The following is a 13,406-nucleotide window of genomic DNA, read 5'->3' on the forward strand; positions in this document are numbered from 1 at the left end:
GACTTTCTTCTCTTCTTCTTTATTGATGTTTGAATAATGCTGCCTTCACGTGACCCCTGGAAATATCATGTTTACGAGTTACGAGCGCTGTAATTACAGGTGAGAAATTGGGAAATTTCGATGATACCCGAGTTAACGAGTTGTGATGTTTCAGGGCAGCAGAAATGGCGGAAATCATGGAGACATTGTCAACAATTACTGGTAAAAAATTCTGTATTTTATTTTGTTCCTAGTAGCTATCATTTACTTTCAGTAGTTGCACATTTTTGTATTTTTATCTATTAGCTGTAGCAAGCAAACTTTGAACTATAAAGCATGCCAGGTGAGCTTATAAACGAATGAAAACATCAGGCAGCACAATATTTTCCATAGGGATGCATGATAATATCTGCACGTCATCAGTATTAACAGATATTGGGTTTAAAATGATATATGGGACGTAGGGTAACTTGTATCTGCTGATATAACAAACCATTTCTTTAAGAGGACCAAGTAAGCATATAAAAAAAACCCCAACTTAAAATATTTTTCTTATTTAGTGCAATGAATGAATATTATATACTGTACGGTTATACCAAATTAACTACGTTGATCTGATACATCCCACCGCACGGGGTGTTCTCGACTGGTGAAACAGTGTCATACTCAGTAACGACACTTAATCTCTGTCTCCTTTAAGAGTTTATTCCTTCTCCTCAGCAACTCCACACATGCTTGCACTTAAACAGTGGTTGTGCCGTCGGTAGGTAATCAACAGCTCAGCTTCACCAGTCAAAACGAGGCACAGCACGTAAGAACAATCACCGGGAGAGAGAAAAAATACAAGGTGGACTGCTGCCACTAGAGGGTGCTATGAACTCACAACAAAATAAAATAGTAGAACAAAATAACATGCCTGAAAATGGGAGAACTTCACACATATACACTGAAAAATATTGAATTGTATGTCTTTGTCTGTTTGTGGGCCATCACAGTAATGGTATGCATAATAAGAAACTTAAAACGGTAACAATGTTAATGGCGAGATAACTTTTCCTTGATAGAAATATAAGATGTAATCCGCTCTCATTTTCAGCCGGCGTCTCCGCCGGTGTCCGCTCCGTTGTCCCGCCGATTTCTCCGCTGCTGTCTTCGCCGAGGTCCCCGAATGTCCGCTCGCTCTTATTCTCTGCCATTGTCTCTGCCTGTGTCCCCAAATGTCTGCTCCGCTCTCATTCTCTGCCTGTGTCCCCGAATGTCTGCTCCGCTCTCATTCTCCGCTGGTGTCGTCTCCCCCCTCCCTTCTTCTGCTCCGAAAATGACTCATTTTGTCTGAAATGTGTGGGGTTTTTTTTAAAAATGAAAATACACAAATTAAATTCATCTGTATTCACCACATCTCAGCCTTTCACACCCTCAGGCACCACAACCTTCTCTTGGAGCGGTAGACTGTCATAAAAATGGTGTTACATATAAACATGGACCACTTAACCTTTTGAAACCAGAGCAAACTGGTCTGATTTTTTCCCTCAAGAATACCTAGAGAAGGCAATGTGCGACGCTATGATATGACCCCCAAAAATTAGTAGTTTAGTTTAGTTTAGTAGTGCAGTTTACATTTTTCCTAAGGTTTTTGGGTGTTTTTTACATCTCTCTCTTTTTGAGGTCATTCTTCTTGCAATTTTGACTAATTCCTTGATAATGCTGTGGGTCATTTCTTCTTAATATGCACAATGCATTTTTTTCCACGTTTTTTGGGGAAAAAAAACAACAATTTGCTCGGGGCCCAAAGGTTTAAATGCTTGTTAAAGGCATCACATGGAAACTCAAAGGGTTAAAAGATGTAATGCAGTGATTCTCATCCAGGGGTCCTTGATGGAGCTCCTGGGGGGTCACCAGAAATATGGGAAATAGTTAATTTATTATTTTATTTACTATAGAAGGGAACCTAATTGAACCTAAGTGAGAATTACTACAATATTTTTTCACTTCTTCCACTGTCATCTTCTTCTCTGTGGAGTTTCATGGCGGTGGTTATCCACGTGTTGCATTACCACCATCTGCTGGGTTTTATCAGTTGTGCAGTTCAGATTATTTGCTGTCCCGTCAAAGTGATCGTTCACATCATCCTCCGCTCTGTAACCGAGACACAGCTGTGATCCGGAGCAAATCGCTCCCTCTGCGGATCTGTCTATATTCAAAACTCACTTTACAGGAAAGCCTACCTTTAATATTGTTATTTTTTTGTTATATTTTTAACTTATTGTCATTGCAGTTTATAATGGTCTTGTTTTAGTTTCCCCATATGTGACTATTTTATGTACTTCCATATATTTTGTAGTTTGACCTGTTTTAAATTCAAGAGTTTAATCTTTTATTGGCATTTTACCTGTTTTATATTACATCTTTTATTAATGCCTTATCTGCGTAGAAATATAGTTATTTCTTTTACTCTTCATTTTATCTGCTTATATGAGCCGACTAAAACTTTTGAAAATAACTTGTATATTAAATTTGTTTAGTATTTATTTAACCCTTTGAAACCTTGGAACCTTTGAAAATTGGCTTTATTTGAAAACAAACAAAAGAACAAAAGAAATCACTCAAGTACAAGAAAATTACCCTAAAAAATTGAAATAAAACCTTTTTTTTAAAAAAAAAAAAGTAACAAAAAAATAAGCTAAAAAAATCTTAATTCTTAAAATGTTTTAAATATATAATTATAATAACTATGATTATAATTCACTGGACATTTTTCCTTAGCTATTTTTAAAATGAAGTCACTATTGACTATTGTGACTGCACAAAAGATGTATAAAAAAATCATTTTATTAATTATTGACATATCCCAGGCTTTGATCATCAAAAACTATATGAAGATGTATTGAAAAGAGTTATTTTGTTTTATTGTCATCTTAAAAAAATAGCAGCATGATGACAAAAACCTGGAATTTAACAGATTATAATTTGGAAAATTAGTGAATATATTTAATGTTTTTTTGTTTTAAAAAATGGACTTAATAAAATAGAAAATTATATGTTTTATGTTTTTAAAAGCGCATAGAGATATGAGTGTGTGTGACGTGAATACGAGCCCTTAAGTGTTCATTCACATAATTTGGTGCTTTGCGTCAGTCAAGAAGAGACACACACCGGATGTACAGATATTTTTTATTTCTTCAGGAGGCAACTCACGAGAACATTATTTACAATTCTGGGCTGGCGAGTGGACCGTTTGGTTTCCCTGCTGTGGCTTTATTATCGTCTGATCTCAGAAATAGCTCAGATTCTTTAGAAGCTTTTTCCTTACATGAAATTTCCATAACATGAGGGCTTTATTAACTTCACTTAAATGAAATGTATTTGTTGAGGAAAAAACAATCAACTGGACTTTAAACTCTAGTTTTTATTTTTGGTATGAGAGCAGGCGAAGCTCTGAACAGATTCAGTTTCTTACAAAAGAATCACTCCTGTTCATTTCCTACATTGTACAACTTGAGTACTTTCAAACATTCATCAGTTATTTGATTTATTGAAGTCTCTTCCCACAGTGTAATCTCACAAGTGTAGTGCTTTCGTTTGTAAGCCCTTACAACATCTCTCTGCAAATCAATAAATCCAATATTTGGCTGATCAGGAAGCCTAATTTATAAGTTTCAACATGAGCCAGCGAGTTTGTCGAGCAACAAAAAGTGCACAGCCGCAGCCAAATTCTCTTTTTTATCGAAATTCGGACAAGCAACGATCATGTGGAGTTGGCCCTGCTGTGGAAATTTGGACATCTGATGGACAGAGGACGTGGTGGGATGTGAGAGGGGCGACAGAAAACAAGACGGCGGCAGAGACAGGCAGTGATGTCATGATATAGTCAGGCTTTATTACTGGAGTCTCTGAAATTTAAAATCAAACATCTGGTCTCTTGGTTGTTTAGCTCCATGCATCCATCAGTCCATCCCTTTGTCACTTAGTCCGTCCCAAATTCCACCTCCGGTCTCGCGCGCTCCCGCTCTCAATCCTCCAGAGCCAGTGTGTTGAGCTCCTCGTCGAGCTCCTCCAGATCTTCTCCCGTGAACAGGTTCTCGTCCACCGGTACCTCCTCTTCGTCCTCCCCTCCGTCGTCCTCCCCGCCTCCCTCCGCTCCCGAAAGCCCGTTGGCCTCGGCGCCACCGCAGGCTCCGTTCAGCTGCTCCTCTGGAGACGGGCAAAAAACCCCAACTATTAATTTATCTGTCTAAAAAATAACTAATTGTGCGATTTGCAAGATTGTCACTTATCTAATCACTGAGTTTTTCTCACCGTTGTCTGTTTCCGTCGGCTGCGTCTTGTTTCTCGAAGTGAAACGGTCCACGGATGCTACGGTGATGCCTGTGTTGTCGACCTCTTGCGGAACAAAACGGGATAAGTCTATGTCCTGGACTTCTGCGCTGTTAGTCTGAAAAGAACATTGTAAATGAGGTTTAGACAGATACTCGACAAAAAACAGCAGCTAATATAATGTCAAGAGAAGCAGGGAAAACACTGTTTTGGGGACTCTGGTACTGATGATCTCTGTGTTGTGGATTTGAGGATAAATAGTGACCAGGTCGTTTGCCATTTTTTAGCACAAATATTCAAATACAGTGTTCACTTGAACTGGTATTATTAATTTTTAAGTGGCTAAAATATGTTTTTTTTTTGTGTTGTGTGACTGTGCTTAATTTTTCAAAGAAGTAGCTAAGGTGCCACTTTATTTAAAATAAATATAAAATAATAACTTTTCTTTGACTCTTTTTAACTTTCAAATTGAAAACTAATTGTTCAACAAAGTTGCCAACAAAACAGATTTTAACCGAACACAATTTAAACAAACACATTTTAGTGCCAGAGAGAAAAACACTCAAATGAACTGTGGAATAAAAATTTGTTACATTTAATTTGGTTAACATAAATAAACTATATAATAAAGGATTTTAATTAGAAATGTTTGCTTTCTGCTATAAATGTGTTTGCATTAATCTACAGTCTGCATCTCGTCAGCAGCACGCAGTGTGCAACAGGTGCAGACAATCAACACGCTAATTATCTGCTGTTTGTAAAGGCAGGCAGCTGCAATTCAGCAGCAATTAGGCCACTTAAACACAGACAAACCACTCTGCATCACCTGTAAGAAAGCGCTTATAACTGCTCGTGGTTAAAGCTAAAATGTGTGTGAAGAAATGTAGCTGAGTGTCATCTCTGAGATGTGGAAACTGTACAGATAACAAATCGTCCACGACAGAGCCTTTTTTCATTTTCACGGTCACAAAAATGAACACAAGATCAGGCTGTCTGCAGGTCCTTACATTCAATACTAAAAAATATTGTTTATAAAGCCATTACGACTCTGAAACCTGAGCTAATTGGCTCGATTTCAGAGAAAGACATTAACAAAAACATTAATAAAAGGTTACATGAAAATTACAGAATAAAATAAAATATTTAAGTATATGTATTATATTATTACAATTATTAATATAGTTTTCTAGACATTTTTTTTTATTTTTTGGGGGGGATAATATCTGATATCTAACAGCTTATTTTCAAACCATTTTTCGTCATCTGTCACAATTTCTTTTTTTCAGTCTCTGGACATTTAATGTCAAAATGCTCATCGACTTTTTCCGATGTATTTTATTTTATTTTTTAAAGGTTTGCATGGATTTAACAATTTATAACACGTGTTGCCTCTAAATGATGTTAAAATATGTTCATACGTAATGGCCTCATGTTTGAATATTTAAAACTTTTTCTATATAATATTTCAGGACCTGCAGATATCTGCCTGACAAACCAAAATAACTGTTATACTACAGATATTTTGCACCAACAACGCAAACTACATAACAAATGCAGTTATTGAGCTGGGACGTCTCACTTCACGTGCGAGCACAAATCAACATGAGGTCATACAAAGCCAAACTAAACAACCACAGACAGACATTCATCCTTTCTAATTCTGTGACTGCAACATTACCTCGTCCTCTTCGGCGTCCTCCTCGTCGTCGCTGGCGTATCGTGTGTCGGTGGCTTCGGCGTCGTCGTCGTCCACCAACTCCGGACGGAACTCGAACACCTCACGCCCGCTCACCTGCAGACACAGGGGATGTAATTAAATCCTGCGTTACTGCGGAAATGTCTGCTGATAAAACGAGGCAGAACGTGCACTCATAAAGTCAACAGAAAGCCAGACTCACCACCAGCGATTTTCCAGCCTTAAAGTCCGCTTTCTTCTTTTCCATCTCCTCCTTCGCTTTATCGATCTGTTAATCAGCGGCACACACAGGAAGACATAAGGCGCTTTGAAATTAAACGTCTGTGCTGTTGATTAAAAAAAAAAGAAAGATTAAACAGGTTCCAACCTTCTCCTGCCTTTTCCTCTTCTTCCAAGCCAGGAAAGTCTCCAGGGTGATCCGGGTCACGTTGACGCCCAGAGCCGAACGCTGCACGACAGACGGACAGACTTCAGGATGTGGAGCGAAAAAAGAGCTTCAAGGGTAACAACATCACTCACATCAGCCATGCCACAGTCATGTCAGAGGCCCAGATTTTAGGTGACATCATCTCATTACTCAACAAAATTCCTGAAGAATAAATTTGGCCAATTTAAAACTGTTGTTTTTGACCGACCAAAGATTATTCGACGGGCATTTTTCCACTTTAAAAACCTATTTTTGGCTGTTGAGCTGTATTTTACTGTAGCACATTTTTTATGTGTCAATGTGAAGCATTTTGTTGTTTTTTTAAAAGGTGCAATATAAATAAAAGTTTACTTAAGTGCTGACGTCAGAATGAACAGCTGACCACCACGGTCTCATTACCATTCGGATTTAAGTCCGCTGTAGTTCGCAGCTGTGAATGTGTGTTTGACAAAACTAACACCTGCCTCGATCCGGACCAATTAAAGAAAAGTTTGGTCACACTGATACTTATTTTCCACCTAAAGTAGAGCATGTATGCAGGTTTTCAGATACGAGGAAACGCATAAAAAAAAAGCGATAAACTCCATTCTTGTCCCGAGGAAACGGACAGTATGCCTCTTTTTTCTTTTTCTGGTGTGTCACAGGAGGAAAAACGTGTTCATTAGTTTTTAAAGTCTGCGTAAAGTGAATTAAGAGATTTGTTTCAAAACACATTAGAAATGTTGGAAACTGTTGAAAACATGTTACAAAGACTCTTTACTTTATCGTACTGAATTGTGGAGTTAGACAGTTGACTGTTTTTTTTTTAACCATTTTCCTGTTTTAACATTTTTTGGGCGGGCCTAAAACCATAGCTCAATGATGCAATGCAGCTATACTCAGCATAACCCCGCCCCTGCAGCAGTATAAAAACCAGAAGCATCATCAGCATAGTCCTTCGATCGGGCGTGGCCTTCGCTCCTCCAGCGGACACGCCCCCAGCATTTCAGATCAGGAAATACATTTTTTCATGATTTTGAGACCTTCTTTTACATAGTTTTTTTTTGGTCATTCAGATTTGGTCAGGTGTTTAATAACACATTTTTCTGTGATGTGACAAACTCAGAACACATTTTAATTATCACTTTACACTTTAACCACTTGAGCAATCTGGCATGCGAGTTTGTAGATTTACTAGCCTGATGTAACATTTTTATTGCCCCGGGATATCAGGCGATCCGGATCGTTGAGCACCTTCACAAACTGAGCTTTCTTACATTTCTTAAATCAAATGCTGCTTTCACACGATTATTCTTCACCTGACCATTTCTAATATAGTCAATTTTAGTAAATACGTTTCTGTATCATTTGCACTCTCAGATTCAACCAAAGCCTCAAAAATGTTTCAGACTTGCATTGTAGTTTGCTTTTTTTTTTCCAAATCTACATATCGTTTTTCACAGAGAACAGACTTTGCATCCCTCCTTCCATCCTCACCTCGTTTTCTATCAGCTCCTCCAGCGAAATTTCCTCCTCTTTTTCCTCCTTCTTCTTGTCCTTTTTCAGTACGAAGCCGGGTGGCAGGGCGTGCCGGTACATGCAGGTATCGCCCCCCGCTGGACACGTCCAGAACCAGCCGTACTTATTATTCTCTATGGCCTCCAGGAAGTACTTACACACCTGCAGACAGCACAGCGCAGCAGAAAACGTTACACGGGGGGACGCAGTAAACAGGCAGCATCTTGTATTATTACTGTACTTAGGCGACTGAGTTTTAAGCTTGAGTGACGGTCGAGTGTTTGGAGACAAACAGCCATGAGATCACAGATTAACTTTGATGTTTTTTGACATTTTAAATGACCCTGAGTGTTTTTTTCTGCCTCAAAAACAGGCTTAGCTGATGCCAACGGGACAGTTTGACCTTAATTAATTGCCAAACCGACTCTCGGCCCACTGTGAACGTCCCAACGATAATGAAAACTTTTAGTTTTCAATGGTCATATTACTGATTATCAAATGGACCTTTTGAGGAAAAACGCAGTTTCCCTCCACAGATCTCCACACACTCTCCTCCTCTGTCCTCCTTCACTGTTCATCATTCAGCATCAGAACTGACTTACAATTTGTGTTTTGGCTTTCTTCTTCTCCGCCTCTCCGTGTTTTTTGTTGACCACCTCCTCCAGCTTCTTCTCATCCCAGTTCTCCATAGTGTCTAAAACAGAACACGACAATTAATTTCACAAGTAATGAAGCATTTTACACACAACAGAAACTCACCTTTATTAGCACCAGTCCGAAATTTATCACTTAACGGTCAGTGTTACTGCGATTAATGAGGGGCGGTTTTCTCCTTTTGCGCTCAAACTCTCGGTAGGGAGTCTGGTTTTCAAGCGGATATTAACCCTTTGGGTCCGCCTTAAAATCACATACACTCGCATCACTCTGAATAAAATGTGCTTCTCACAATCAAGCTTTAAAAAATATAATACATTAATTCAATGAGTTATTTTTTTAAAACAATCAGTCATAATCATAAATATCAAATATTTATTTAGTTTAAGAAATTAAAATTAAATTAACCCATTAACTGCCATGTTTTTGTCATGATACCACTATGATTTTAGATTTAAAAATATCACAAAAAAACAAAATATTGTCAATATACTACATGCAAAGTAGATTTTTCTTTTGATGATGACAGTCTGGGATATGTCAATGATGTGCACCAACCCTGATTGTGACAGTGCACCTGGTGGGATGAAAAACTGCCATTTGAACGAGTCTCACTTAACAGCAAACAAAAATACACAATCTTGCCAAAATGTATGCCATATGCATGAACACAGCCAAAATTATCCAAAAAAATTAAGAACGAAAAGCGCGTAAAATGCGTCGAACAGTCCCACAGGGTTTTCGAAGTATCTTTACCACGTTTCTCGTATAACTAACTAATGCTGAACAAATCATGTCAAATGACAGATTTTAATCAACGGAAATAAGAAACTGAGCCACGGGAGACGATGCTTACGATTCATGTTATAGTGACATTAAATATCCGTCGGGACTGATTATATTAAACACTACAACCTTTATGAAGTGAAAATGATGACATTGCTCAGCACTACACACTTTAATATATTGACTACACACTAACCTTTCTCCAGGTCGTCATCTCGTTCGTCCACGTAGAGGCTTCTCTTCTCGCATTTCCTCTCCATCGACAAATCATGGCTGAACTTGCACTTGTCACCTTTAGTGCACTGACCCTGCTTAAAGAACGCACACAGCACCGACTTTGGGTCAACACCTGCAGAAAACAGAAAAGGTTCAGTGATGATTATTTTTTCTGGAGTAATTGTCAAATTTTACAGACGCGCACAAGAAGACCAGCAAGTATTTTTCCATTTTGATGATGAGCAGCTAAAATAAAAGATCACATCTGTCACTTTCAGACAGCGCGTTTGGTACCTTTGCTGACTTTCTGGGCAGCGACGACGGGTTTAAACAGCTCATTGAGTTCATCCAACTCCTTCTTCTTATCGGTCTTCTTGTTGGTCTTTTCTGCCTCCATCTTCACACAAAAACACACAGATTTATTAAAAAATGGTAAATGTATATTCAAATGATCTAATCCAATGAAATTGGCTGATAGAGCAGTAAATCCACCACAAAGGTGGGGAAGTCTAGTCAACAATTAGTCGTCATTTTCTTGTTCTTCGGTCTTTAACAGAACTCAGTTTAAAGGCCGACATTGATAATTATGTTTTTTCTTGACAGACAACGATGATTGAGACAGTCAGATGCTGCCTCTTTGTGCTCCTTAGAAATATTCCGTTTATCGTTTTTACAAGTTATGAGCACACGAAGAGCCACCCAAAGTCATAATTACGAGTGGGAAATTGGGAAATTTTGATGATATCGAGTTGTGATGTTTGTGTGACGTTTCAGGGCGGCAGAAATGGTGGAAAAGCATGAAAACTGTATCAACAGCTGACGGCAAAAAATTACATATTGACCTAGATTTAATATAAAAATATTGAATATATAGAAATAAAATATATAAAAACATAAATAAACTGGAAACATTTATCACATTCTTGTTTATACGCTCTTAGCATTAAAATGAAAACTGTTTTCTTTGTAGTTACCATATTGTTCCCACTTTACGGCCTCAAAACACATAAACACAACAAAGTTGAAATAACGACTTTAAAACTCCAAAACTACGACCTTTCGACATCAGATGAATGCAGCAAAAGATCTGAAGCGATGGAGATAAAATCAGACAGTGAGAGGGAGAGTTTCCTCCTGACCTGTCGGGCACTTTGTTGTCCATGTTTGACTTGCTGAGTGACGTTCTTGATAAACTTCTGCTGCTTGGCCCCTTTCTTGTTCTTCAAGCCAAATGTCTTGTCCTAAAAACAAACAAACAAAAACAACAACAACAAAAAACAAATAAGTCCATCGTTCATCGGTTTCTTATTAACTTCCAGTGTCACTATTTTAGGGTCATTTTCTGTTGGTTATTCTTTTACTTATCTTTCTCTTTGCTTATTTAATGTGGTTTTTTGTAACTAAGCTTTTTTGTGCTTATTTTTGGGTCTCATCTTGTTGAGTTGTAAATTGCCTTTTCCATGTTTTTGAAAGAAATCAGGCCAATATGCTCCGGTGTCAAGGGGTTAACGTGTGGTTTATATGAATTTTCAATAGTTTCTGGATAACAAAGGAGCACAGTGGCACAGAGGAAACCCTATAATCAGCCCTTTGGATACAATACATGTTACAATACTTTAATTTTACTGGACATTTTGGCAATTAACACTTTCCTCTCAGCCTCAGATCGCAGATCAAAACAAATTATGGAAATTAGAGAGATGGCAAATACTTTCCAACTCCTATGCCATTAATGTAGGATAAAATATGGCCCTTTATAAATTAAATAATCTCTAAATAAACTCACTTATCTGCAGTAATAATAACCCATCTGGTACTTTAACACGTTGCGGTGCCTCTTTTATGGTACAATAGCAAAAGGCGGCTAACGCTGACAAGCCGGTATGGACACACTGACAGATCATTTTCACAGTATTTTATGGTTACACCTGCTTTTAGAGAGCGACACCAGCAATAACAACAATCTCACACTTGTCAACACACATATTATTTATATAAAAGCTTGAATGTCCTCCAGTTTTAGCTCAAATCTGATCTCTGATGTGTCCTAAGCAGTCGACCCCTGAGGCAGGCCCGTCGTACCGCGCTCTGCGGCCGCTTCACGTACAAAAACAACCAAAACGTATCATTTAATACACCATGAAGACCTTTTATAGAGGCTGTCGTTTAATTTAGACTTTCTGGACATTTATAACCCTCACTGGGACCAGTGTGAGCCCTCACTGCGGCGGCACGGCCCTGCTAACAGCTTGACCGCCTGGTTATAACACAAGCGTTAGCTAAAATGTACAAGGTTAGCCTCCTGACAGCTAACTCACATGATTCAGATTTAATTATAGTTTTTAATAATTTTATTTAATGGCAACTGTGATCACAACAACTACTGAATACTTAAGAAACGTCACCAACTGCCAAGAGGCCGGTGTAACTTGTCAGCTATCTCCGTTAGCTTCCGTTAGCGCGGCGAGCTAACGCTAAAACACCGACATGCTAACGCGTGCTATTTTTTTTTTTTTACCTCAATGATCTTTTCCTTTTTCTTCTCTTGAGTTTTTTTACTCCCCGCGGGCTGAGCGGGTTTCTTCGGAGGCATGTTGGCTCAGGTGAAGCTGTGTACAAAACGCGGATGTGATATTTATTTAAAAATGTGTTGTTTCGTTGGGGAAGTCAGCTCCACATTACCCAGGTGATGCTAGCATAGCAGCACAGCAACGGCGTCCGTAGGCCACATGTGAGTTGTTGATGTTCTGTTGCGTCATCACGCACCGCGAGAGGCATGACGGGTACTGTAGTGTATAGAAGAAAAAACAACTTTATCCAGCTAACTAAAACCTGTTGACCATTTGAGCCCAGATCAAATGTTGCATTTTTTTTTTCAAAAACGTGGGAAAAAACAACGAGCATCTGGATAAGAAATGTTTTACAAATTGCAAAAAATAGTAGATTTATAAAATTATTTTTGAAAAGCTAAGAGAAAACTATACTGTATGTTTATATTTATCATAAATACATATTTTGAATTCTGTTATAAAAAATGAAACTTTTCTTTGGTAATTATTCCAGTATTTTTTAAGAACTTTTTTTACAAGTTTTTCTTGTTTGTTTGTTTGTTTTGTTTTGTTTTGTTTTTTTCACTAATTTTTAGGTAATTTTATTGTACTTTTTTGTTAACATTTGAGTTATTTTTTGTTGCATTGCTTATTGCGTTCTTCCCATGTTTTTGAAAAGAAATCAAACCAATTTGCTCAGGTTTCAAAAAGTTAAAGTCTAATCAGTGGTGGAGGAAGCACTCATGTCTTTCATTTAACTCTTAGGGACTGTTTGGCTCATTTAATGCGCTTTTCATTCTTCATTTTTTGATCATATTTGCTGTGTTCATACATAATGGCATAGATTTTGGCAAGATTGTGTATTTTTGTTTAATCAATGAATTTCCAGCTCAGCTCCTACTATAAAACACACTGTGGAAACTAAATAGTTACATTCAGACTGTTCAGGTCAAAAAATGCTCCATTGAAACCCATTCAAACTGACATTTTTGATCCCACAGCCATCAGAGCAGAAAAACAGGACTTGTATTATTTCTGGGTGTCATTCTGGGCTTTTGACTCTGAATTTGTCATTTTGACTGTTTTCCACCTGATGAGGTCATTTTGACCATATTTGGCATTTGGAGTAAATACATGCTATTTCCACGAGGTGACCTGTCACAATCAATGTAGGAAGAAAAGTGAAGTCCATAATGATTTTATTGCACTTTAGTATATAACCGCCAGGTGTCAGTGTTGCAGCATCTGCCAGTGGAAGTGAGCCATAACAAATGAGAGAAGAAGTGAC

At 38.0% G+C, this 13,406-nt stretch overlaps 1 protein-coding gene across 1 annotated transcript; it reads right to left on the bottom strand.

Annotated features, from left to right (window-relative positions):
• Positions 1-3,131: 3,131 nt before the first annotated feature.
• On the bottom strand, positions 3,132-12,298 carry zc3h15 (zinc finger CCCH-type containing 15). Its single transcript, XM_088086707.1, has 11 exons — positions 12,088-12,298; positions 10,709-10,810; positions 9,864-9,966; positions 9,550-9,702; positions 8,516-8,607; positions 7,893-8,075; positions 6,357-6,437; positions 6,192-6,257; positions 5,972-6,085; positions 4,276-4,411; positions 3,132-4,170 (listed from the first exon to the last, which is right to left on the bottom strand). Exons 1-11 carry the CDS (start codon positions 12,160-12,162, stop codon positions 3,989-3,991), a joined length of 1,287 nt encoding a protein of 428 aa, XP_087942833.1. The 5' UTR covers positions 12,163-12,298; the 3' UTR covers positions 3,132-3,988.
• Positions 12,299-13,406: the final 1,108 nt, after the last annotated feature.

This window comes from Plectropomus leopardus, chromosome 13, assembly GCF_026936395.1.
Source record: "Plectropomus leopardus strain MGB_pleo_1.0 chromosome 13, ASM2693639v1, whole genome shotgun sequence".
In the NCBI taxonomy this organism is placed as follows: Eukaryota; Metazoa; Chordata; class Actinopteri; order Perciformes; family Serranidae; genus Plectropomus; species Plectropomus leopardus.